Raw genomic sequence first — 27,720 nt, 5'->3', positions numbered from 1 at the left:
AGCCAGCAGGCTGGGGTGCCTCCTGGAGGACAGAGAGGGAAGCAGCCAGCAGGCTGGGGCGCCTCCTGGAGGACAGAGAGGGAAGCAGCCAGCAGGCTGGGGCGCCTCCTGGAGGACAGAGTGGGAAGCAGCCAGCAGGCTGGGGCGCCTCCTGGAGGACAGAGAGGGAAGCAGCCAGCAGGCTGGGGCGCCTCCTGGAGGACAGAGAGGGAAGCAGCCAGCAGGCTGGGGCGCCTCCTGGAGGACAGAGAGGGAAGCAGCCAGCAGGCTGGGGCGGCTCCTGGGAGAGAGAGGTAAGCAGCCAGCAGGCTGGGGCGCCTCCTGGAGGACAGAGAGGGAAGCAGCCAGCAGGCTTGGGCGGCTCCTGGAGGACAGAGAGGGAAGCAGCCAGCAGGTTGGGGCGCCTCCTGGAGGACAGAGAGGGAAGCAGCCAGCAGGCTGGGGCGCCTCCTGGAGGACAGAGAGGGAAGCAGCCAGCAGGCTGGGGCGCCTCCTGGAGGACTGAGAGGGAAGCAGCCAGCAGTCTGGGGCGGACTGGAGCTGCGCGGATCTCGCTGCGCCGCCGCAACGAGGGCAGCGCGGACAATGCCGCCGCTCCGTCGCCCGGGTGACCAGAGCCGCGCCCGCGCTCGCGCTCCGCCGCCCCGTGCGTCGTGACCTGGGTTCGCGCTGGACAATGTCACGGTCGGTAAGTTGCTGTGCTTACTTCAGCCGCTGTACGTTTTTGCTCGCCTTTCGGTTGTATTGGCTCCCGGTGCACGGCGAGCGCTGAGTCCTGATGTAAACAGAAGGTGAGCGGACAACCCCTGCCCTGCCTAGTTACCAAATACATTTGCAAACGCGCTGCAAGTAAACAGCACTCTCAAGGATAAAACCCTGCATGGGGACATTAAATAATGTATTATTTTCAACGATGTTTTATAACAAGTTGGTAAAAGAAACCGCGAGAATCGTTGTGAAGATCTTAGGCTGAACCGTGGGATCCCGGCTCGCGTCCAGAGTGGCAGGGCTGGACGGGCATCTCAGTAAGTGAAGTCTAACCTGCTTCAAATACCAATGGAAACCCACCCTGGAACATACGACCATCGCAGCGTGCTAGCGGCGACTGGTTCAGGTTTGGACACCCTGTGAAAGGAAAGATGTTTAGGAGCTACTGCAAACCCACTGACTCCCATAGCTATCTTGACAACACTTCTTCCCACCCTGTCGCCTGTAACAACTCTATCCCCTACTCCCAATTCCTCCGTCTACGCGGCATCTCCGCCCAGGATGAGGTGTTCCACACTAGGGCATCGGAGATGTCCTCATTCTTTAGGAAACGGGGCTTCCCCTCTTCCATTATAGATGAGGCTCTCACTAGGGTCTCCTCTATATCCCGCAGCTCCGCTCTTGCTCCCCCTCCCCCCCCCCCCCATTCGTAACAAGGATAGAGTCCCCCTTGTCCTCACCTTCCACCCCATCAGCCGTCGCATACAACAAATTATCCTCCAACATTTCCGCCACCTCCAACGGGATCCCACCACTGGCCACATCTTCCTATCTCCACCCCTTTCTGCTTTCCGCAGAGACCGTTCCCTCCGAAACTCCCTGGTCCACTCGTCCCTTCCAACCCAAACCGCCTCCTCCCCAGGTACTTTCCCCTGCAACCGCAGGAGATGCAACACCTGCCCCTTTACCTCCCCCCTCGACTCCATCCAAGGACCCAAACAGTCTTTCCAGGTGAGGCAGAGGCTCACCTGCACCTCCTCCAACCTCATCTATTGTATCTGCTGTTCCAGATGTCAACGTCTCTACATCAGTGAGACCAAGCGCAAGCTCGGCGATCGTTTCGCTGAACACCTCCGCTCAGTCCGTCTCAACCAACCTGTTCTCCCGGTTGCTCAGCACTTCAACTCCCCCTCCCATCCGCAATCTGACCTTTCTGTTCTAGGCCTCCTCCATTGTCAGAGTGAGGCCCAGCGCAAATTGGAGGAACAGCACCTCATATTTCGCTTGGGCAGTTTACACCCCAGCGGTTTGAACATTGACATCTCCCACTTCAGGTAGTCCCTGCTTCCCCTCTCTATCCCCTTCCCCTTCCCAGTTCTCCTACTAGTCTTCCTGTTTCCGTCTACATCCAATCTTTGTCCCCCCCCCCCATCCCCTGACATCAGTCTGAGGAAGGGTCTTGACCCGAAACGTCACAAATTCCTTCTCTCCTGAGATGTTGCCTGACCCACTGAGTTACTCCAGCATTTTGTGTCTACCAAAGGAAAGATGTTGTTAATTTATTCACAAAATGCTGGAGTAACTCAGCAGGTCAGGCAGCATCTCGGGAGAGAAGGAATGGGTGACGTTTCGGGTCGAGACCCTTCTTCAGACTGATGTCGGGGGGGGGGGGGGGGGGTGGGACAAAGAAAGGATATAGGTGGAGACAGGAAGACAGAGGGAGAACTGGGAAGGGGGAGGGGAAGAGAGGGACAGAGGAACTATCCAAAGTTGGAGAAGTCGATGTTCATACCGCTGGGCTGCAAGCTGCCCAAGCGAAATATGAGGTGCTGTTCCTCCAATTTGCAGTGGACCTCACTATGGCACTGGAGAAGGCCCATGACAGAAAAGAGAGAATTAGATATAGCTCTTAGGTCTAACGGAGAGTTAGATATAGCTCTTGGGTCTAACGGAGTGTTAGATATAGTTCTTGGGTCTAATGGAGAGTTAGATTTAGCTCTTAGGGCTAACGGAGAGTTGGATATAGCTATTAGGGCTAAGGGAATCAAGGGATATGGGGAGAAAGCAGGAATCCCTGTGGAAAGATGCTATTTACTTTCCACCAGTCCAAAACCAGCCATTCACCTTCTGTATAAGAAAATAACTGCAGATGCTGGTACAAATCGATTTATTCACAAAATGCTGGAGTAACTCAGCAGGTCAGGCAGCATCTCGGGAGAGAAGGAATGGGTGACGTTTCGGGTCGAGACCCTTCTTCAGACTGATGTCGGGGGTGGGACAAAGGAAGGATATAGGTGGAGACAGGAAGATAGAGGGAGATCTGGGAAGGAGGAGGGGAAGGGAGGGACAGAGGAGCTATCTGAAGTTGGAGAAGTCGACGTTCATACCACCGGGCCGCAAACTGCCCAGGCGAAATATGAGGTGCTGCTCCTCCAATTTCCGGCGGGCCTCACTATGGCACTGGAGGAGGCCCATGACAGAGAGGTCAGACTGGGAATGGGAGGGGGAGTTAAAGTGCTGGGCCACCGGGAGATCAGTTGCGTTAATGCGGACCGAGCGCAGGTGTTCAGCGAAGCGATCGCCGAGCCTGCGCTTGGTTTCGCCGATATAAATAAGTTGACATCTAGAGCAGCGGATGCAATAGATGAGGTTGGAGGAGGTGCAGGTGAACCTCTGTCTCACCTGGAAAGACTGTTTGGGTCCTTTGATGGAGTTGAGGGGGGAGGTAAAGGGACAGGTGTTGCATCTCGTGCGGTTGCAAGGGAAAGTGCCCGGGGTTAGGGTGGTTTGGGTAGGAAGGGACGAGTGGACCAGGGAGTTGCGGAGGGAACGGTCTCTGCGGAACGCAGAGAGGGGAGGGGATGGGAAGATATGGCCAGTGGTGGGGTCCTGTTGTAGGTGACGGAAATGTTGGTGGATGATATGCTGGATCCGCTGGCTGGTGGGGTGGAAGGTGAGAACGAGGGGGATCCTGTCCTTGTTGCGAGTGGGGGGAGGGGGAGCAAGAGCGGAGCTGCGGGATGTAGAAGAGACCCTATTGAGAGCCTCATCTATAATGGAGGAGGGGAAGCCCCGTTTTCTGAAAAACGAGGACATCTCGGAAGCCCTAGTCTGAAACACCTCATCCCGGGCGCAGATGCGGCGTAGACGGAGGAATTGGGAGTAGGGGATAGACTTTTTGCAGGGGACCGGGTGGGAAGAAGTGTAGTCCAGATAGCTGTGCGAGTCGGTGGGCTTGTAGTAAATGTCCATCACTAGTTTTTCTCCTGTGATGGAGATGGTGAGGTCCAGAAACGGGAGGGAGATGTCAGAGATAGTCCAGGTATATTTAAGGGCAGGATGGAAATTGGAGGTGAAGTGTATGAAGTCAGTGAGTTCTGCATGGGTGCAAGAGGTAGCACCAATGCAGTCGTCGATGTAGCGGAGGTAGAGTTCGGGGATGGGGCCAGTGTACGTCTGGAACAGGGATTGTTCGACGTACCCGACAAAGAGGCAGGCGTAGCTAGGGCCCATGCGAGTGCCCATAGCTACACCTCTGGTTTGGAGGAAGTGGGAGGAGTCAAAGGAGAAGTTGTTGAGGGTAAGAACCAGCTCTGCTAGGCGGAGGAGAGTGTTGGTCGATGGGGATTGGCTGGTTCTACGGTCGAGGAAGAAACGGAGGGCTTCGAGACCATCCTTGTGGGGGATGGAAGTGTAGAGTGACTGGACATCCATGGTGAAAATGAGGGAGTGGGGGCCTGGGAACCGGAAGTTATCCAGGAGATGGAGAGCGTGTGAGGTGTCTTGGACGTAGGTGGGGAGGGATTTGTTAAGCTGGAAATGGTCTAGGGGAGATTTATGAGAATGTTGCTTGAGCTGCAGGCAGAGTTTGAGTTGTAGTTTGAGTTGAGTTCTCGGACTTTATTCCTTGGAGTGGAGGAGGATGAGGGGTGATTTTATAGAGGTGTGTAAGATCATGAGAGGAATAGATAGGATAAATGCACACTAGTGGAATCAAGAACCAGAGGATTAAGATGAGGGGGAAAAATATAATAAGAACCCGAGGGGCAAATTTTAACACACTTGGTGGTGGATACATGGAACAAACTGCCAGAACAAGGTAGTTGAGGCAGGTACTATCACAACATTAAAAAAAACCATTTGGATAGGTACACGAATAAGACAGGTTTAGAAGGATATGGGCCAAACGCAGACAGGTACTAATGTAAATGGGGCATGTTGGTGAGCGTGGGGATGTTGGGTGTGTTTCCACGCTGTATGACTCTGTGTCACTATGACTCTCTACAGAAAAGGGCACAAAGTGCTGGAATAACTCAGCGGGTCAGGCAGCACCTATAGAGAACACAGATAGGTGATGTTTTAGGTGGGGACCCATCTTCAGACTGATTGTAGGGGAAGTGAGGAGAGACAGGACAAAGCATGTCATCTAATAGATAGACAGAAGCAAAGTGGACTTTTGATAGGCAGATGGATCGAACAAAGGCCAAAGATGAAAGCAGAAGGTGTGAGACAAAAGGATCACAGAGTTGCAAATCATGAACCCACAGGAAGGAATGGAGGTGGAGGGGGGGAGGAGCAATAGGTGTGAATCCTGGTGGGGCATTGGGGGGGGGGGGATGGGATGGGATGGGATGGGATGTGGTTGTTAGAAGTCACCTAAAATTAGAGAATTCAATGTTTACACCAAAAAGACACAAAGTGCTGGAGTAACTCAGTGGGTCATGCAGTATCTGGAGAAAATGAATAATTGACATTTTGGTTTGAGACCCTTCTTCAGACTGATTGTAGTGGGAAGAAGAAAGCTGTAGAAGGGGAGAGGAAGGGAAAATCATAGCAGGTAATAGGTCCCCATAGACGAATGGGGGAGGGGGGGGGGGTTGATAGGCAGATGCTTGAAACAAAGGCTAAAGGATAGAAGGTGTGAGACAGGTTTGAAGAGTTGCAGATTTTAGAGCCAGAGGGTGGAAATTGGCGGGGGAGTGAGGGGATTGGAGGTTAAAAATACGTGAGAGTCCAGATGGGGCACAGGTCTTTGGGGAAGAAATGGGGATGGGGATTGGGGGGGGAGTTGTGAGAGGTTACATAAAATTGGTGAATTCAATGTCCATACCATCGGGTAAGCTACCTAAGCAGAATATGAGGTGTTGTGGCCTCACTCTGGCATTGGAGGAGGCCCAGGACAGAAAGGTCAATATGGAAATGGGAAGGGGAGTTAAAATGGTTAACAACCGGGAGATCCAGTATGCCTTGGCGGACTGAGCACAACTGTGCAGCAAAACGGTTGCTGAATGTACACTTGGTCTCACCGATGTACAGGAGCCCACATTTGGAACACCGGATGCAGTAGATAAAGGTAGAGGAGGTGCACGTGAACCTCTGTCTCACTTGGATGGACTGCTGCACTCCCTGGATGGAGACGAGTGAGGAGGTAAAGGGGCAGGTGTTACATCTCTTGTGGTTGCAGGGGAAGGTACCTTGGGAGGGGTGGTTTGGTTGGGAAGGGATGGGTGAACCAAGGAGTTGGGTAGGGAGCGGTCTTTGTGGAAGGCAGAAAGGGGTGGCGATGGGAAGATGTGACGTAGTGGGATCATGTTAGAGGTGACGAAAATGTTGGAGGATGACGTGTTGGATGCGGAAGTTGGTGGGGTGAAAGGTGAGGCCCAGTTATTTTGCCTGGGTGAAGGGTGAACGAGAGCAGAGCTATAGAAATGAGAGGAGATGCGGATGAGGAATCCAACTATGATAAAAGGTGGGAATCCATGTTTACTAAAAAACATCTCGGATGTCCTAAATGGAAAGCCTCGTATTGGGAACAGATGCGGCACAGATGGAGGAATTGAGAGTAAGGATTAGTGCCTTTCCTTGGGAGTTACGGTAGTCACGATAATATCATATCATATATATACAGCCGGAAACAGGCCTTTTCGGCCCACCAAGTCCGTGCCGCCCAGCGATCCCCGCACATTAACACTATCCTACACCCACTAGGGACAATTTTTACCTTTACCCAGCCAATTTACCTACATACCTGTACGTATTTGGATAATTGTGGGAGTCCCTCGATTGGTCGTAGACGTCAGTCAATAGTCCTCTGCGATGGAGACCGAGAGACCAAGGATTCATTCTTGATGATGAAGAATTCATTCAAAGTATTCATTCACTCATTCATTCATTCATTCATTCATTCATTCATTCATTCATTCATTCAAAGAGAGATATCAGAGATAGTCCAAGTGAATTTGAGTGCAGGGTGGAAGTTTGTTGCAAAGTTAATGAAATCAACGAGTTCTGCACGTGTACAGGAGGCAACCCTGATGCAGTCATCGATGGAGTGGAGAAAGAGTTGGGGGATGGTGCCAGTGTGTGCCTGAAACAAGGATTGTTTGGTGTAACCAACAAAAAGGCAGACATAGGTGGTGTCCATGTGAGTGCCTATGGTTTCATCTTTAGCTTGGAGAAAGTGAGAGGAGTCAAAAGTGAAGTTGTTGACACTGGGATGAGTTGCCTGAACATTGTGTACCTGTGAACATTGTGTACCAATGGGTCTGTTTCTGTATGATAATTTTAAGTGAGACAGCTAGATCACTGAAGGTTTCCTGTTTCCAATTAGCAATGAGACCATATTGGCATTTCAACTAAATTATAATTTCACTTGCATTTCACATGGTCATTATACCTGACATTAATTTATTATTTGCATAATTTGTAGGTGATCTTCACAAACTGAAGGATATATCGTAGGATTATGCAGCCTGTTAAATCATACAACTGTGTGCGATGTGGCAATGACTTTGCCAGTCAAATGGCCCTAAAGCACCATTTCCAGACTAAACATATCGGAAGAGTGTATTGTGATAAATGCGGGACTGAGGTACTGCGAGAAAAATTGAAGGAGCATGAGCAGGTGGGTATGGTATGGTATGCAGAACCATTTGCGATGAAGTATGGTGTGTTATATGATGCAGCTCCATGCAAAGGGAAGATTAGAAATCATTAATTCTAAAGTTAATTTACCAATTTTGGCCTGTGCAATACAAATAGTGTTCCTTAATTCATCAATTGTGTTATATCCAATTCGCATTATGGAAAAATGTACAGTGAGAACATATATCAGGTATAGTGAGAAAATATATCCACAATTGGCAATTGATCCTGTCAGTTATTTTAAAATCTATGACAGGTTTTTGATAATCTTATGTATTGTGGAATATGGGGCAAAGGTAGGTACATGGAGTTAGATGACATTAATCACTATGTTAATAGCCACAAAATGCTGGAGTAACTCAGCGTGTCAGGCAGCATCTCAGGTGAGAAGGAATGGTTGACGTTTTGGGTTGAGACCCTTCTTCAGACTGAACCAGTGTAAAGAGACGTCCTTTGCACACAGAGTCTTTTACTGGATATTGTTTATTAATTTCACTACACACATGTTGTGCCCTAGCTGTCCGTGGTCATCACTGGAACTAGAGAGCGAGCTGGAGGTGGGGAAGCTACAATTATACAAGAGACAATGGGGAGTGGTTAGTAGTGGTGAGGTCACTATGTTAAAGGAACATGCACTGATCTACATCCTTCCTCTTGGAAACAAAAGTGACCACGGCTCATGCGCTAGGCTCAAACTACAAGCAGGGAGCAGATAGAATGCAGCACAACACAGACTACTCGTACACACCGTACCGGACAGGCAGCCTGACCACTCTCCCAGAGCGGGTGCGCAACGCACCATCCCCTCCGGTCGAAGGAACAGCATGGACGGGTGCGGGTACAGAGGCTGGGGAACCAGGGGAAGGAGGAGGACTGGGAAGCGATACACGCGCAGGCGAGGGAGGGGAAGGGGGCTGGGGCGACTGCGGATGTACCGGAGCAGGAGGCACATCAGGCACCGGGGACTGGACGGGAGGTGAATACGGGACCGCGGGAGGCGGTGCAGGCTCGTTTACCAGCATCAGGTGCTGGCGGGTACGACGATACACGGTGCCCTCGTAGTTGACCAGGTACGACCGTGGAGAGTCAGCATTGCCGACGACCACGGCCAGCCGGTGGTGACCGGAGGTGGACTCCATCCGGACAACCTGGCCAGCGAACAGAGGTGGAAGGGGACGGGACGATTTGTCAAAGGAGCGCTTCTGAATGAGCTGCTTTTCAGTGAAGCGCTCCCTGACAGCGGCAGGGCTCCGAGCCGTGGGTTGCAGGGATTGCTGGGAAACGGGGATAGGGGGTCTAGTGGTGCGGGACATGAGGCGCTGGGCAGGGGAACCGAGCGCGGGGTCCCGGGAGATGTTGCGGAGGTTGAGGAGGGCAAGGTACAAGTCCGAACTGTCAAGCCGGCAACGTTCCATCAGTTCCTTAGCGCTGCGGACAGCGCGCTCTGCAAGTCCATTGCTTTGCGGGTACTCGGGGCTGCTGGTGATGTGGCGAAAGTTCCACCGGGTGGCGAAAGCAGCAAACTCCGCGCTGGTAAACTGGCTGCCGTTGTCGGACTGGAGGGATGCCGGGGAACCAAAGGTAGAGAAGTGGCGGCGAAGCTTCCCGATGACGGCAGCAGACGTGAGGGACGGCAGCAGGTCCACCTCGAACCAGCTGGAGTAGGAGTCCACCAGGACCAGGTAGTGTTTGCCACGCCACTCGAAAATATCAGCGGCAACAGCCATCCACGGCAACTCGGGAGCCGGCTGCTGCAGGAGAGGCTGGCGCTGCTGATGAGGTAATAGGCTGTTGCAGGCAGCGCAGGCGGAGACCCTGTCCCGGATGTCCTTGACCATGCCAGGCCAGTAAAACTGTGCTTGGGCCTGGGATAACGTGGCCTCCACCCCTGGGTGTCCGTTGTGGGCAGTCTGGAAGTAGTGATCTCGCAGCGCAGCCGGCACCACAACCTTGTGACCCTTCACCACCACGCCCGCGTGCAGCACCAGTTCATCCCGAACCAGGAAGTAGGGCACGGCACCAGCCGGCAGGGAAGACCGTCGTTCAGGCCAGCCACGGCGGATGACGCCCTCAAGCTGTTGAAGGTTCGGATCAGCGGCAGTGTGTGTGACCAGTGACTGCATCTGCCAAGATGGAACGATGTTGACGTTCAACACCATCAGGTCAGCCGATTCGTACGGATGGCGGGAAGTGGAAGGTAGTGGGGCACGGGACAAAGTGTCTGCCACGAACATCTCCTTGCCTTTGCGGTACACGATTTTGAATGTGAAACGCTGCAGCTGCAGCATCATTCGCTGCAAGCGGGACGAGGCTGCGTGGATGGGCTTGTTTAAAATAGAGACCAGCGGCTGGTGGTCAGTTTCGATGGTGAAAGTTTTTCCAAGAACGTAGTCTCTGAATTTGGAGCACGCGAACACCACGGCAAGGAGCTCCTTTTCTATCTGGGCGTAGCGCTGTTCAGCAGGGGTCATTGTGCGAGAGGCATAGGAGACGGGCAGCTGTCGGTCGTCGTAGAGCTGCAGGCAGGCAGCACCAAGGCCGAACCGAGATGCATCGCAGGTGAGGACGATTGGCCTGTTCAGGTCGAAGAACTGCAAAGTGGGGGTCCGTGCGAGTCTGGACCTCAGGGCCACGAAGGCCGATTGGTGGTGCGGGAGCCAGACCCAGGCATTGTCCTTCTTGGTCAGCTCCCTCAGGGGGGCACTCAGTTCGCTGAGGTCGGGTATGAACTTACCCAAGTAGTTGACCATGCCCAGGAAGCGCTGCAGGCCGGGCACGTCAGTGGGAGCGGGCATTTTGGTGATCGCCGCCGTCTTCTCGGGGTCTGGCTTCAGGCCCCCCGCCGTGAAAACGTGGCCGACGTAGGTGACTTCCTCAACGCGGAACCGACACTTCCTTCGATTAAGCTTGAGGTTGATCTCACGAGCCTTGTCCAGGACTTGGCGGAGGTGTCGGTCATGCTCAGCGACGTCCCTCCCGTACACCAGGATGTCATCCACAATGATGGCGCACGGCAACCCAGCAAACAGCTGCTCCATCGTACGCTGAAAAACCTCGCTTGCCGAGTTGATCCCAAAAGGCATGCGGAGGAAACGGAACCTGCCGAACGGTGTGCTGAAGGTGGTCAGGAAGGAGGAACGTGCATCCAGCGGGATCTGCCAAAAGGAGCTCTTGGCATCCAGGACCCCAGTCGCCCAGTGGCCGTGGACCTGCTCGCCAGCTCCTCCGCACTGTCGCCTCTGCTAAGTGTTGAACTGGCCCCAACACACAGAGCAAGACCTGGACTCATCTGAAGAGAATGGAGAAGGCAACTCATTTGGAGAATGTAAGGTCAACCTGCAAAATGACAGAACCTTCTTCCACCATGACCAGAGCTGAAGTGTGTAGGGCTGATGATCTCCACAAGGGTGGTGACACCGTGAGACCTTCCTCCCAGCATCAGAGCAGGAGCAACTCCCAGTCAGGTGGGAGCAGCATTGCTGGCCTCCTCATTCATCAAACCAATGAAAAGATGAGCATCTATCAGGCCTTCAGGAAGAAGTTACTGCCGCCAGGAACAGCCCTCCTTCTGCTAGAGGCCCAAGCTGCCACTGGCTTCATCATTGACCCCGTGACAGAGCAGAAGCTGCCCGTGGATGAGGCACTGCAGACTGGAACCATTGGATCCGACGTGTACAATAAACTGTTAGCTGCAGAAAAGGCAGTGTCGGGTTACAGGGACCCATCGACGGGGAACACAATCTCCCTCTTCGAAGCCATGAAGAAGGAGCTGGTTGTCCGTTCTCATGGCATGCGCCTCTTAGAAGCTCAGCTGGCAACAGGTGGCATCATTGACCCGGTCTCTGGTCACCGGCTTCCCTTGGAGGTTGCCTTCCAGCAAGGAATATTCGATCCTGAGATGAACAAGGTTCTCTCTGATCCCACTTCTGACACCATGTAAAGAGACGTCCTTTGCACACAGAGTCTTTTACTGGATATTGTTTATTAATTTCACTACACACATGTTGTGCCCTAGCTGTCCGTGGTCATCACTGGAACTAGAGAGCGAGCTGGAGGTGGGGAAGCTACAATTATACAAGAGACAATGGGGAGTGGTTAGTAGTGGTGAGGTCACTATGTTAAAGGAACATGCACTGATCTACAACCAGCATCTGCAGTTATTTTCCTACACATGTTAATAGCCACCTTCTGTTTCTAATTCAATAGATTTATGTTTTCTTAAAACTAACTTTCAAATCTAGGACAGCCTTAGGCTTTAACTACAGCTCAAAATTATTTGTGAATAAAATACAATCCTCTATCTCCATGAGTATTCTGTACAGAAAGCACTAATATTGCCTTAAGGTATTTGTAACGTCTTTATTAAAATGTAATGACTTCAAAAAGCAAAATATTTGCTATTTTAGTTATACACAACCTAAAAATGTTAATTACTCTGCAAAATCATGACCAGTAACTATGCATAGTGCTGTCCTTTGTGAATTTTCTAACTGAGAGTATAATTTTTATTACATATCCAGTCAATGCGCTTTGTTTCAACTGCAGATGGTACATTGCAAAGATGAACATAATTTGTCAAGAGAGTACCTACACTGGGTTCAGCCCCAACAGCATGAGGACAAATTTGTGGCATCAGGAAAGAGTGTTTCTTGCCGTATGTGTGGCAGGAGTTTTGGAACTATCCACAGCAGGGAGCAGCATGAAAGGCAAGATCATCATTTTACCGCCAGCCAAAGAGGTAACCCATCTTCAAAGAAGCCTTTTGCTCATTGCATCCTAGGTTAATTAGAAGGAAACCTTTTGGAAGGGTAAATTAATGCCAAACATTATTATATTTCAATTAGAATATTAACACTTAGATGTAAATTTACTCCGCGATTATTAACTATTTTGGGTGGATTTATAGATATTGAGTAGCTGCATAATTAAACCCAGTCAAAAAAAGCTCTGTAAAATTATCCTCTGAATGTTACTTTGGTCATAATCCTGCTCCATTTAATAGCGCACAAAATGTTAGGATTTCCCTTGTGAGGGGATAGACTAGTAGAGCCATCAGTTTGGAGCTATCTCTGCTCAATGTTCCCCACTGTCACTCTTAGTAAAAATAACAATGACTAGGTTATTTCAGACCGTGTAAATGTAGTCCAGCTGTATTGTGATGTATCGCTCGGTGGGCCGAAGGGCCTATTTCCGCGCTGTATCTCCAAACTAAACTAAACTAAACTAAACAACACAAGAATTAGTTTTCTATTTTAAGTTGCTGTGCAAGTATTTGTTATATATGCTTTTAAAATGTAAACCTCTTTAAAAATATATAACCTTTGATTATATTGTTATAGCAAGAATGTCAACAGCATTCTGCACAGATAGTATACTGGATCAAAGAAGTCCACAGCTATTACAGATATTTGTAGAAACAAACCTTCGACCGCAGATGGGACTCATGAGAGTGGCTTGTGCAGGGGAAGTAGAAAACTTCATTGACTTAATCCAAAAATGCTGTCCCATAACTGTAACTCGACTGATCAAGGTAGTACCACTTTCATATGTTTTTGAAGGGTTGTTGCAAAATTCTGGGAAAGCAACTTTCAGAAAGCTTAGAATGTTTCGCACACTCCTACATTGTAGCTTAGAATTATTACGATTGCTTTGGCTTCTGTAATCTGTCAAGCAGCTTATAGAACTGGATTTTTCCAGAAAAAAATCAAAGCCTGTTGTTGGACATAAATAGCCATGGTTCTGCTCACAAAATTATTGACCATCCAGGATTCTGGCATATACCTTTTCAGGTTAAAGAGGAGATTGAAAGTAATTTAATCTTTAATTTGCACCTTCTCAACTGGCATTATGACACCACCATGAACAAAAGAGATTGTTAGGTGAAATTTGTAAATTATTAAGCATTTTAAAGCATTTTCTTTAGCCCCCCTAATCAGACAGTCAGCAAGCTTCATTCACTCATCTCGATCAGCTCAGAGAGCTGGAAGCAGAAGTCAGCAATTTGCTTAGATCTTCCTCACATCAAAGTAATAAAGCCTGGTAAAAGATTCAGCTACAAGCCAACATTAAGAAATTAAGAATTAAAATTGTAACCCCATCTGACAAGAGATAAAAATCTTAACATTTTATCACAGTTGTATTTAATCTCAGGCCCATGTGCCTGATGCGTAACATGGCCATAATACTGTGGCAACCTTGCTGGATAACTATGCTTGGAAATGAATGCACCAGAAGATTGTAACAGACAGGAAAGGTGCACAGGTCTCCAGTTACCTGGTGGGTCATAAAATCAGTGTATAGAAACATGAAACTTCATACTAAATTGCTGTGAGCTACAATTAGCTGTGAGATACAATTACGAGATTAGTACCAAAAACGACTTAAGTGCTCTGTTAATTTTCTACTGGTAGGTAATTACATGAAAAATTTACAAATCTCTATGAATTATGGGATTCATGAAGAAAGCCAGGAAAGCTAATTGTGCAATGTTTAAATGAAACACTTAAATAAAACATTTAAATGGGAATGGCGAGTATAACTCAAGATTTATGGTTTAAACCCCAAGTTAAGGTCATTTATCTTGCTACTCTTTATGCAAGTTTGCACGTGTGAATTGGTCGCCACGTCCCTAATACTTTGATAGTGATTACATTTTAGTTGCATATTAACTGCTTTGTGAACTCATGATAACAAAATTCACATGATGATATAATTCTTCACAGGGTGGTTCTTACTTCAAGGGGACCGACACCAGGAGTTGGTCTGATATTGATCTAGTGATATTTAGTTCTTCGTTTTTGAACATTGATGACTGCAAAGAGAAAATATCTTCCTCGCTATGTGGTTTGGAGAATAATTTGATGATATCTGCGATGTCGAATAGGTGAAACAAAGGGATTTTAAAAAGTCTGTTATTGCTGCCAGTTTTGATGAGAAATACAAAATATTTCTGTCCCTTTGGCTAATTAGCCGAAATATATATTTGTGTACATTCGTACATGCTGTACATTCGTGCTGGGTAGGATGTTTTCCTTAGTCCTTGTTATTGTTCTGTCAGTATTCAATTGAGATTGGACCAAAGAAGCACAAATAACAGGTTAATCAGTCTCTAAAGAGTCTCAAGAGTCTCTAAAGTTAATCTGATGCAAAAATGGTTTTAATTTTTGAAAACCAGTCTACCTTGCCCTTTTATATTGTAACAGGAAGCATGCTTAGCACAACTATTAATAGCTTAAGCATCAATGAATTTAATCAATATTAATATTAGAATAAATTGCTCTTTAATAACTACAGTGTTCAGATACTTTTGCAGACTCTGAAAGGGAAACACCTTACGCAAATCTCTCAATGGAATCTGGACAGTGGCCAATGCTGTTCATGCTCTATGGCTGCATGCAGTGAAGGGGAACCCCAGCCATCTCACTTTAACATTCAATACCACCATTATCATTATCAATATCTAACTGGATTGCTCTTTAATAACTACAATGTTCAGATACTTTTGCAGGGTCTTTGAAAGAGAGGCAGCCTACGCAGATTTCTCAGTAGAATCTGGACAGTAAGAGACCAATGGTGTTCATGCTCTATGGCTACTTGCAGTGAAAGGGAACCCCAGCCATCTCACATTAACATTCAATACCACCATTATCACTGAATCCTAAAAATCAACATCCCAAAAGTCACTTTGAGTTTAAGATTAACATTAATGATAAGATAGCAAGGAAAGCCCAAGGCTGGATACTCCGCAATAAATAACTCAATAGACAATAGGTGCAGGAGGAGGCCATTCGGCCCTTCGAGCCAGCACCGCTCACTTGGTGATCTCTTAAAACCTCTCCAAGAATCAAGCGAGGAGATTGATTGTTCACCTGGGACTATGGATGGTTGCATTTGAAACAAGACTTGAAGTTTGAGCCTGCCTATCTTTGAGTGATTTTTTTACTGATATTTGAAAAGTTCTAGTGGAGCCAGACGGGTTGAAATAAAACAACAAAAATGGAAGAAAAATGCAAGTTAGGCAGAATGCGGAAAGGGAAACAGTTAATATTCCAGGTTGAAGACCCTACATCTGAATTCTGTTGAAGGATCTTCAACCTGAAAATGTAACTGTTTTCCTTTCTGTAGACATCTAACCACTTGCTGAGTTTTAACACAATTTTTTTTTAATTTGCTGTTGAAATGTTTGTCTCTATTTGAACTTCAAAGAGCAAGAAGGTTCAGATGATACATGTTTGCATCCCACTATATGTAGCACCAAGCATGGTTTCAATGTTAAAAAGTGTAAGTGTCACCAGGTTCCTCAGAAACCCTCTCTTGCAAATTGCTACAGATTGGCCAATATTCGAATTTAACTCCCTAGTTAGGCAACCAATCTTCATAACCATGTGCTCAGTATGATATCTCCAAATGAACCACCATCTACATCACTTTCTGAGACTTTATTCTTAATGATTTGCTTACCGTTGCTGTTCTATATTTTAGATGCAGAGATCCTTAGTTACAAAAAAGTCTACTGAACAATAAATACCTCCTTGTGTTCCAGCCCAGTCCATCAGATTACTAAAAAAAAACAATAGATTTTAGTTTAGTTTAGTTTATTATCACGTATGTACAATAAAAAATTCACATGGTACAGTGAAAAGTTTTTGTTGCGTGCTAACCAGTCAGCAGAAAGAAAATACATGATTACAATCAATCCATTCACAGTGTATAGATATATGATAAGAGAATAATGTTTAGTGCAAGGTAAAGCCAGCAAAGTCCGATCAAGGATAGTCCGAGGGTCATCAAAGAGGTAGATAGTAGTTCAGCACTGTTCTCTGGTTGTGGTAGGATGATTCAGTTGCCTGATAACAGCTGGGAAGAAACTGTCCCTGAAGCTGGTGGTGTGTGTTTTCACACTTCTATACCTTTTGCCTGATGGGGGAAGGGAGAAGAGGAAGTGGCCAGGATGCAACACATCCTTGATTATGCTGCTAGCCTTGCCGGGGCAGCATGAGGTATAAAAGGAGTCAATAGAAGGGAGAAGAGGGAAAGAGGTTTGTGTGATGGTCTGGGCTGCATCCACAATTTGCTGCTATTTCTTGCGGTCTTGGATGGAGCTGTTCCCAAACCAATCTGTGATGCATCCTGATAAAATACTTTCTATGGTGCATCTGTAGAAGTTGATGAGTGTTGTAGGGGACATGTCAAATTTCCTAAGCCTTCAAAGGAAGTAGAGGCATTGGTGTGCTTTCTTGGTGTGGTCCAAGAGAAGTTGTTGGTGATATTGACTCCTAGGAATTTGAAGTTTCTACCATCTCTACTAAGGCATCTCTCAATGCAAACTGGGGTATGTGTACCACTTCGCTTCCTGAAGTCGATCACTATCTCCTTTGTCTTGCTGACATTGAGGGAAAGGTTGTTGTCTCAACACCAGGACATGAGGTTCTCAATCTTCTTTCTTTACTCCAATCTCCTTCCTGAGCTGGAATCTAAAATATAAACAGAAAATGCTAAAAAAACTCAAAGGTCAGGTGCATATGTGGAGATTAGAACAAATTTATGTTTCAGGTTGGTGACCCTTCATTAGAACAATAATCCTTCCTTCCAGCTACTCGTGCTACATACTTTAACTTCTACTTACCTATGGCTCCCTTTAGTGTGGGAGAGCCTGGATTGATGCTTGGAAGGGAGCCATTGAAAAGCAAAAGAACTTGACTTCAAAATCACCAAATTGCACTGTTTATTTTTGGCATATTTTCCTCAATCTTCTTTCCATCTTTGTGAGCAAAAACCCTCTGCAGAGGATTGTGGAAACCTGACATTCTAATTAAAACAAAAACAAATAAATCTCCAATCATTCAATTGGAGATGCGGACTCTTTACCACTTTTTTCCACACCCCATATCCTTTTGCCCAATAAAATGGTTTTAATGTTGGCTGCATTCTTTGAATGCATTGTGGAAAAGTGCAAGGGCACTGCAACATCATCCTGTTATCTTAAATGTTGAGATAAGTAAATGTGATCCAAAATGTTTTTACTTTCAGGTTAATGGTCGAAAGGAAGGCTTCACATTCCCTTCGATTTCAGTTCAAGTGTTTCAAAGATCTGCACATTCACCACTTCGATGTCATATTTTGTTATGATTTATTGGGACCCATTGCATCCCAAGGTTTGCATTTTATTTTCTGCTGTTTTATTTTGAATTGATCACACAATACATATTCCTGCAGGAATCAGATTAGGACCATACAGTATGGAAACAGACCACTTGGCCTGTTGTATTCATGCCAATAAGAGGATATGCATTTTTATTAATCGCATATTAAAGTACATACACCTTCAAAATGGTATTTAACAGACCTAGGATAATCAGTTAAAGCAATATTGTACCATATCCTTCAAATACTAGCTTTAGAATCAAGTACTATTGAACAATATTTTACTCTATAAAATGAAAGCACTTTTCCACCGATAATTTTGTTTTCTCTAATTAAGCCACTTGTCTATGATTAGTTTTGAAAAAATTCTGATGTCACTGAAAGATCAATAAATGACAAAAACTTCTATAGCTTGCATGTAACTTACATTTAGCCTTCCATAATACTTTGTTTCTAAAATTTGAGGACTATTTTGGCTATTAATTAAAATGAAAAGACCCTAGAATAACTGGGCAGTACAGTGGCGCAGCGGTAGAGTTGCAGTTACAGTGCCAGAGACCCGGGTTTGACCCTGACTATGGGTCCTGTCTGTATGGAGCTTGTATGTTCTCCCCCATGACCTGCATGGGTTTTCTCTGGGATCTCCGGTTTCTTCCCACACTCCGAAGACATACAGGTTTGTAGGTTAATTGGCATGGTATAATTGTAAATTGTCCCTAGTGTGTGTAGGATAGCGTTAGTGTGCGGGGATCTCTGGTCGGCATGTACTCAGTGGGTCAAAGGGCCTGTTTCCGTGCTGTATCTCTAAACAAAACTAAACTGTCCAGGGAGACTACACATGAGCTGTAAACGATACCACCTTAGGCTACAGTTCAGTGCTGCAAATAACTCTGGTCACAATATTACAGGAAAAATATAATTACACAAGGAATGGTGCAAAGGTGACCTGTGAGGATGTTGTTGGTACAGTATTTGATATTTTCAGGACTGGAAATTTTCAGCCATAAAGAAGATTGGATTAGGTTTGTAGATTTTGGGGAAGATTATTTGTGGAATGAGGAGGCTAAGGGAAATTTTATTGAGATGCATAAAATTAGGGCGGCACGGTGGCGCAGCGGTAGAGTTGCTGCCTTACAGCGAATGCAGCGCCGGAGACTCAGGTTCGATCCTGACTACGGGTGCTGCACTGTACGGAGTTTGTACGTTCTCCCCGTGACCTGCGTGGGTTTTCTCCGAGATCTTCGGTTTCCTCCCACACTCCAAAGGCGTACAGGTATGTAGGTTAATTGGCTGGGTAAATGTAAAAATTGTCCCTAGTGGGTGTAGGATAGTGTTAATGTGCGGGGATCGCTGGGCGGCACGGACTTGGAGGGCCGAAAAGGCCTGTTTCCGGCTGTAGATATATGATGATATGATGATATGATATGATATGATTTATCCTGACAGGATAAATAGGATCAAATGCCCAAGGGCACGGTTTTGAAATGTGATAAAAGGATTAGAGAGAAAATGTTTATTTTCATCCAGAGAGTAGAAGTCTGAATCATGCTGCCTGAAAGGGTTGTATAGGTAGAAGCTCTCATCACATTTTAAAAGTACTGGGATGTGTGCTTTTCCAGATGTGAGTAGATCCTATCAATAGACAATAGACAATAGGTGCAGGAGTAGGCCATTCAGCCCTTCGAGCCAGCACCGCCATTCAATGCGATCATGGCTGATCACTCTCAATCAGTACCCCGTTCCTGCCTTCTCCCCATACCCCCTCACCCCGCTATCCTTAAGAGCTCTATCCAGCTCTCTCTTGAAAGCATCCAACGAACTGGCCTCCACTGCCTTCTGAGGCAGAGAATTCCACACCTTCACCACTCTCTGACTGAAAAGTTCTTCCTCATCTCTGTTCTAAATGGCCTACTCCTTATTCTTAAACTGTGGCCCCTGAGTTTTCTCCAATAATTTCCCTACCAGGCTCACTAACCTATAATTTTCTGGTTTGTCTCGACTTCCCTTAAATAAAGGAACAAAAATTGGCTCCTCGCCAGCCCTCTAGATATCAAGCTCTCTGAAAAGATATCAAGCTCTCTGAAAAGACCCCAACAATCTCCTCTCCTGCCTCTTTCAATAATCTGGGATAGATCCCATCTGGCCCTGGGGATTTATCCACTTTAATGTTCTTCAAGAGACCCAACACCACCTCCTTATCAACATGCCTTGCTGTCAACATGACACCATATCAGCATACCCATTCCTGATCTTGTTATCCTCCATGTCTTTCTGGCTGTTGAATACCTACAAGAAATATTCGTTTAGTACCATGCCCACTTCCTCAGGCTTCAGCTGTATAGTTTTTCCTTGAGTGGATGACCCTCCCTCATTACTCTCTTGTTTTTAATTTATAAAATAGACAATAGGTGCTGGAGTAGGCCATTCGGCCCTTCGAGCCAGCACCACCAAAATGTCTTGGCTGTCATTTTATCTTTCTCACCTTTCAATAATTAAGTTGCAGACTGTTATTGGGGTTAATGTGAAAGATTCTATCATACTATTGATTAGACTAAATAATTTCTCTCAGTATTCTAGCTAATACCTTTTTCTCAGCCAGAATATCTAAAATAGATTATCTGCTTATTTTTCTGCTTTTTCTGATATGCTGTATATTTTCCGTTTCTATCTGCATTTAAAATAATTTAGCGTGCAGCTTTTTGATATAACTAAAGTTGTCACCTACCTATTTTTGCATTTTTCATAAATTTACCAAATTGTGTGATTTCTACTTTTATTGTACAGATGCTAAAAGGAACCTGTATCGACAACTGTATAATTGTGGGGATGATGTAAAAATTCAGCTTTATTCAATCTCTTTGCTGAAATACCAAGTGGATTTTGTAAAGGCATCTACTTTGGGTGTGAAGGATCTGATTCGTCTGGTTAAACATTGGTTTAAAACTTCACTTGCTAAACCAACTGAGGCTAATAGGTTTGTTCATATTTGCACGATAGTTTTGTTTAATATTGTAGTATTTCATAATGTAACATGTGACCATCTATCTTTAATTTTAAACTCAAGTTGGTAAACCATGGTTTATGAGACAGTAATTAGTAATTATCATGTGAATGGAGACCAGCCTTAGCAGAGTTTAGTCATACAACTCAGACATAGGCCCTTCCGCCCAACTAATCCATGCTGACCAGCTTTTTTATCCGAATTGGTCTCAGCTGTTTATGAAAGTTCAGTTAATTTTACTTTATTGTCACGTGTAACGAGGTACAGTGAAAAGTCTTTGTTGTGTGCTAACCAGTCAGTTGAAAGACAATACATGGTTACAATTGAGCCAATTACAGTGTATAGATTATACAATCGAGCCAATTATAGGTTATAAGGGAATAATGTTTAGTGCAAGGTAAAGCCAGTAAAGTCTGATCAAAGATAGTCCGAGGGTCACCAAAGACGTAGATAGTAGTTCAGCACTGCTCTCTAGCTGTGCTAGGATGATTCAGTTGTCAGATAACAGCTGGGAAGAAACTGTCACTGAATCTGGAGGTGTGCGTTTTCACACTTCTATACCTTCTGCCCAATGGGAGAGGGGAGAAGAGGGAGTGGCCAGCGTGCGACTTGTCCTTGATAACAGCTGGGAAGAAACTTGTGTAGAAACAAAAAGTGCAAGGGCCTTAATAAGATAGGTTGGGATATCGGAGCTACACATTGGCTCATGAGAGAACCATCAATAGTCTGATAATAGTGAGGAAGAAGCTGTTTCTGAATCTGGTGGTATGGGCTTTCAAGCCTTTGTATCTTCTGTCAGACAGGAAAGAGGGAACAAATGGGGTGTAAATGGTCTTTGATTAGTTTGGATGCTTTCCTGAGCCAACATGAAGTGAAGATGGAGTGATGGGGTTGAGGGAGGGGTCTGGCGCTGATTTGGGTGATCGATCAGACTGCATTTACAACTCTGTGCAATTTCTTGTGTTCTTGGGCAGAGATGTTGCCAAACAATCTTGCAATACTTTACATGTTTTAAACGGTGCATGTGCAGAAGTTGGAAAGTCATTGGAGACATGTCGAATCAGTGGAAACTGTGATGACAAACCCATTTTCTACTTTTATCATTTGGAATAAATTGGGTAAATGCAGAGTTTTTTTTAATCCAGGGTAGGGGAATCAAGAACCAGAGTACATAGATTTAAGGTGAGAAGGGTAAGATTTAATAGGTGAGGCAACTTATTTATACAAAGGGTGTTGGGTATATTGAACAAGCTGCCAGAGGAAGTAGTTGAGGCAGATACAATCACAACATTTAAAATACATTTGGACAGGTACATGGATAGGTTTAGAAGCATATGGCCAAACACAGACAGGTGGGACTAGTGTAGATGGGACATGTTGGTTGGCATGGGCAAGTTGGGCTGAAGAGCCTGTTTCCAAACTGTCTGACTCTGTGGCATTGTATTTTGTAACCATATTTAAGAACACAGGGTAGGAAAACTCACAATGTTGTATAATGATATTAAAAGTGATTACTTAAAGTTATCGTGATATATTTCACAAGTTAGAACATGATTAATTTGACCATCTATCTAGTATAACTATTAATGAATTTAATGGACTAATGGTTTAAATGGAGCAATGATCATTTTGGCCATTAACAAAGATGTTTTCCCGTTCTGAATTTACCAAGCCATGTTAATGTTTTGAATTTACCAAGCCAGGTTAATGTTTTTCACAGATTTCGGAGGCTGCCTTCTTCCTACGCCGCCGAGCTTATTACCATTTACGTTTGGCAGCTGGCAGGAAAGCCCATATTTTTCAGTTTAGTTCAAGGTCTCCGAGCAGTACTCAAATTCCTAGTAAATTACAGTGATATTTTCATCATCTGGTGTGAACATTATGACAAAAACTTCTCTATTGTGAAGAAAGTTCTTCAAAAAGAAAGCAGGTAAGTAACCAAAATCAAATGAACAACAGCAGGAATTTGTGCTGATATAAATTGGGCACTACTCTCATTTAGGACAAATAAAACCAAAATCAGATACTGCATTAAAAGATATAACAGTAATTATGTACAGATATAATCAGTGTAACTGACTTCTTTCTGTAGTATTACATTTCTCCCAGTTTATATAATTATTAGGAAGTTGGGTGGGGTCTAATAGCCTCTAGCATTCATTAGAAGCCTCATGCAAACAGATTAAACAAAGAAACCAGATGATATGCCCCAACTATATTCTCCCGAGATGCAGCCTGACCTGCTGAGTTACTCCAGCATTTTGTGAATAAATCGATTTGTACCAGCATCTGCAGTTATTTTCATATATTATTGAATATCACTTGGAGAAATTATTGAGAAAAACAGAAATGTAGACAATAGACAATTGAACAGAGTAAACAGTAGTAGGCCATTAGTGATAGCAGAGTTAGGGGGTATGGGGAGAAAGCCTCGCCTTTCAATGTGATCATGGCTGATCATTCACAATCAGTATCCCGTTCTTGCCCTCTCCCCATACCCCCTAACTCTGCTATCACTAAGAATCTCCGCTATACTTAATGGAATATATTCTGTCCATTACCCTTGTTGAATTGAACTGAATAAATGTTATTTATTCAGCCAAGAATGTATACATACAAGGAATTTGCCTTGGTGCTTTGCTCGCAAGTAACAACACGATATACAGTAAACAATTAAGAATAAAATATTATAATTTAAACGTGAAGAATTAAATAAATTACTAGAGCAAAAGGAGTCTGCAGACTTTTGGCTGTTGAGTAGAGCTACAGCTCTACTGCGGTCATTATTGCTTGAGCTGTGAAATCCCTTAAACTGGTCTTGTGTTGGCTAGTGGAAGAACCAACATGGAATACCTGACTTCATCCACACCAACCTAACAACTGCAGTCAGTCTAACCTACAGAGCACGAGTCAGATTGACCACTTCACTGCAAAGCAAAAGTAAAATGAGCTCAATTCCTTCATTGGTGGATGTGTAGCATAGTGCTTGCTTGTAACCATAATTTATTAGCATATCTCATTAAAGTAGATCACATAGTTCAATGTTGCCACCAGGGAGGGGGATTGTCAATAGCTTACCTGACCAAACAGCAGTTTCCAGTGTTTCCATCCTTTTGAAAAAGGGTCCCAATTTGAACATTGCCTCTCCAGTTTCCTTCACAAATGCTGCCTGACCCACTGAGTTGCTCCAGCACTTTGCATTTTGCTCAAATCTCCTGCATCTTCAGTCTCTCGTGTCCTCATTTTCCAATGTCCCTTCTTCTTAAAAGCCTTGTGTCCCTATTTGCTTAAATGCCTACCGCTAGTTTGTGAATTAAAAACCTTCCCATGACCTGAGAAGATTTTGGCATAATTGTCAAGAATACTTGGTTTAGGATGTTAGAAATTTTTTTTATCAGAAAAAAAATGATGCTATTTGTTTCAATTTCAGACCTTTTATTTTCGATCCAGTTAACCCCACGTTCAATGTGTGTGAAAATAGCAATGCATGGGATGAAGTGGCTCATGTGGCTCAGCAAAGTCTACTGAAGCCACTTCTCAGTGGAGTGCAAGCTAAGGCTCCGTGGCTCTTCACCAATAATTGGTGATTTTGTTCATCTGCACAGTATATGTATCCTATACCCTACAGAGAGAAATAAGAACTTGTATTTCATTGCCTCACCATCCTATAAGTAATAAAGTACTTCCACAGTTAAACCACTATTGCAGGAAGCCCAGCAGCTAATTTGCACAGAGCATGAATTTATAATCAGCAATGTGATACTGATGAGGTGATACATTCTTATGATGTTCATTGGGGAATAATTATTGGACAGGATGCTGGTGATAACATCCTACGATTCTTTTAAATAATGTTATTGGATCCTTTATATACAGCTGGGAGAACAGTTGAGACCTTGATATGATGTTCATCCACATTAAGGTTAAGGGGACTTGAGCTCCTGCTTTCTAAGATACATATGTGGATCACGGTCATGTAGGTTGACCCAGTGAATAAGCAAAATCTCACCAATTACATCAAAACAGCTGAAAACTGGACAATGCCCCTGATTATAAGTGTGTAAAGCAAAAAGTAATTTTTGATCTTTGTTCTTTAAACATTACATTTTTGTATTTGCATTGGACATAAACAATTAAATGAAGCTTGAAGGATGAAATGCAAATATATTTAATATGTAAAAATTACGTCCCTGGAAAAAGTTGAGTTTTTATATTAAAACTAGGCCTTCAGGCTAATGTCAAACACGGATTTGCAGATTTTTAATACTAAACAAGTTAGTTTTTTTAAATGTTAACTAATCATGTTGGACATTACTTCCCTAATGGTATAAACATATTTAACTCTAATTCCTTTCTCCCTTGTACTTGTTTGTAGCCATGGTAACAGGAGGCAGCTTGTATTGATCCTTTGGCTTTTTTACAGTTTGATATAGGGCTGAAAGGTGTGATAGTGCGAAATGGGAAATCATGGCAGCAAAGAACCTGTCAGAGATTAGGGCCCAAGGATTGCAATTTAAAAAAAAAAAATTAAACAACATTGAGAAGTTAAAGGCCACCAAAAGCAAGTGCATCCTTATCCTCAAACATATTACAGAATCCTTTTGAATGCAAGGAACCGACAAAGATATTCATTTTAATTGATGAATATCTTCCTTTTTAGGGAGGGGTCATTAGAGCATATGATTCACAGTAAATTATTATAGAGCATCAGGACTAATGGGAAACCCATTTTGAGCTATCCCTTTTAACCATTCAAGGAGGTGGTAGGTATAGGGTACTGTGTGATGTTGCATGGAGCTTGCATTAGTTCCACAGTGATAGAGACATAGAGCAGTTTCACCAGCAACAGTTCCACCAGTGGGCTGTGATCACAAGTAGTCGGTAAATGGATTATGTCTAATGCGCACACTGTGGTTAAACACATACTAATTAGATAAAATGGTCTGTTTCCATTTTATTATTCAGGATGCAAAGAACATCGAAAGTAAATTCTAAAAAAATAAAGTGCCAGTGCCTTTACTTTCTTAGAAGTTTAAAGTGATTTAATTTGTCATCGAATACTCTGACAAACTTCTGCAGGTGCACTATAGAATGTATCCTGACTGGTAGCAAAATGCCCTCAAAAGCCAATTCCAATGCACAGGAATGCAAGCCTCAAGAAGGTGACATCTAAAATGAAGTATCCCACCAACCGTTCTCACTGCTAAACAAGGCTAGGAAGCACAGAAACCTCAAGTTGCAATAGGTTCGGAAACACCTACTTTCCTACAACCATCAGGTTCTGGAATACAAAATCCCTCAGAAATAACACAAAAGACCACTCTTTGTACTTCAATGGACTAGTTTTATCATTTTGCTTTGTACTAATATCTTGGTTTGTTTTTGAACAGTCTCTTTTCACGTAGTATAGTTTATGTACGTTTTTTGCTTTTGAGTGTTGTATGAGTCTGTTTGCCCATGATGCTGCTGCAAACAAGATTTTTATTGTACCTGTACTTCACTATTCATGTGCATATGCAATAAACTCGATTTGGCTTTGCTTGAAACCTTTGCTAATCTATCAAATTTACGTTTTATTATGAGAATAGCTGATAAAGCAAGATGCAGTTTTGACATAATTAACATAACAATGATAATGTAAACATCATAGCATGAATAATTAATAGGATAAATATATCATGTTGAATATTAAGACTCACTGAATTTCTTTGTGCAGATTATTCCTGGATTAATTAAAAGACATATTACTGCCATGACTCATCACAACTCCTAATTCATGTCATAACAGTCTCCAAAGCAATTCAGGGATTGGTTGCTGATCATTTTTGTGTTAAGTCGAGTTTCATTGTACCAAGAAAATCACAATATGTTATAAATTATAAATTCCCATTATAAATTCCTTTCTTGAATAAATTGCATTATGTTGCACAAACCCAACAAATTAGGGTCACATATAGTCTGTTCAGACATTTGATCATTGTTGGATTCTGACCCAATCTGACTGAGAGACAACACCAGAATTTCTTTCCGTTCTTTGTGGAACCGCAGCTCATGGCCAGTTTCCCTGGCTCTTTCTAGGTCTTTGAGTGCAGATTGCAGCTCAACTGAGATAATTCCTGGTGTTTTCTTTTCCTTCAGAAGCCAATCTAGTGCCATCTGACTTCTCAAACAATCATCCAAAGGTTGATTAGAGTAATAGGAAATTACATCCTGCAGAAGAGAAAAGAATACCTTTAAAAATAAGTAGTTCACTCCTGACATCATGTGGATTATATCACCTATATAATAAAATATACTAGGAATGTTTTGTTATATAACTTTTTAACTAGGTCATAATGTAAATGAAGATCAAATAGTCATGTTTCACATCGCATATTTATAAAGTAGTGATTCTGTGATTCTAATTTCACTTTTTGCATTTCTTAATGTCATGTATTGAGTGCATTTATAATAAGAAATGCATAAATACATAAATCATACTTTACATGCAACTGTGCTGTTGTTGAAATGCATTGTCTGGAAAATTAATCCGCAGTTAATGGCATTAAACTTGCAATGTGGTTGCATCAATGCTTCATATTTTTGGTTTCGAAATTTATTCAGTTATAATTAATGTTGGAGGCAGAATAAAATTTGCTGCCACAAACATACAGCAAACTCTACAAATGGGGATGATTTTTTAAAAGGCAACATATGAATCTTATACTGCATAATGTGATAGTTGGGACGGGTATGATAATACTTGTAATTTAGTGAACAGTGAAAAAAGTTATCTATAATTACAATAGGGTCTTTATCAACTGAGCCAATGGGCAGAAGAATAGCAGATGGAATTCAGATAAATGCAAGACGTTGCATTTGAGCTGAATAAACCAGGGCAGGACTTACACGATAAATGGTAGAGTCCTGGGGAGCGTTATAGAATAGAAATAACTAGGAGTGAA

At 44.2% G+C, this 27,720-nt stretch overlaps 2 protein-coding genes across 4 annotated transcripts in view; one reads left to right on the top strand and one right to left on the bottom strand.

The window, feature by feature from the left end:
• The first annotated feature begins 531 nt into the window (after nucleotides 1-531).
• LOC144592100 (2'-5'-oligoadenylate synthase-like protein 2) lies at nucleotides 532-27,310 on the top strand. 3 transcript variants are annotated; one of them, XM_078396452.1, is made up of 9 exons: nucleotides 532-688; nucleotides 7,418-7,612; nucleotides 12,178-12,370; nucleotides 12,972-13,162; nucleotides 14,355-14,515; nucleotides 17,662-17,786; nucleotides 20,560-20,749; nucleotides 22,497-22,706; nucleotides 25,742-27,310. In XM_078396452.1, the coding sequence occupies exons 2-9, from the start codon at nucleotides 7,454-7,456 to the stop codon at nucleotides 25,815-25,817; spliced, it is 1,305 nt and encodes a 434-aa protein (XP_078252578.1). In that variant the 5' UTR covers nucleotides 532-688; nucleotides 7,418-7,453; the 3' UTR covers nucleotides 25,818-27,310. The 3 variants fall into 3 exon arrangements, with proteins under 3 accessions (XP_078252578.1, XP_078252577.1, XP_078252579.1); XM_078396451.1 differs by having other exon boundaries at nucleotides 24,207-27,310; XM_078396453.1 differs by lacking the exons at nucleotides 532-688; nucleotides 12,972-13,162 and having other exon boundaries at nucleotides 7,482-7,612; nucleotides 24,207-27,310.
• Nucleotides 23,326-27,720, bottom strand: part of LOC144592101 (protein limb expression 1 homolog) — a 33,385-nt gene continuing 28,990 nt past the window's right edge. Inside the window, exon 6 of the mRNA XM_078396454.1 lies at nucleotides 23,326-26,986. Coding sequence (XP_078252580.1) covers nucleotides 26,666-26,986 — 321 coding nt within the window. The 3' untranslated portion in view covers nucleotides 23,326-26,665. The remainder of the gene's footprint in view (nucleotides 26,987-27,720) is intronic.

Source organism: Rhinoraja longicauda, chromosome 3, assembly GCF_053455715.1.
Source record: "Rhinoraja longicauda isolate Sanriku21f chromosome 3, sRhiLon1.1, whole genome shotgun sequence".
NCBI classification, from domain to species: Eukaryota; Metazoa; Chordata; class Chondrichthyes; order Rajiformes; family Arhynchobatidae; genus Rhinoraja; species Rhinoraja longicauda.
This window is presented reverse-complemented; position numbering and strand designations above follow the sequence as displayed.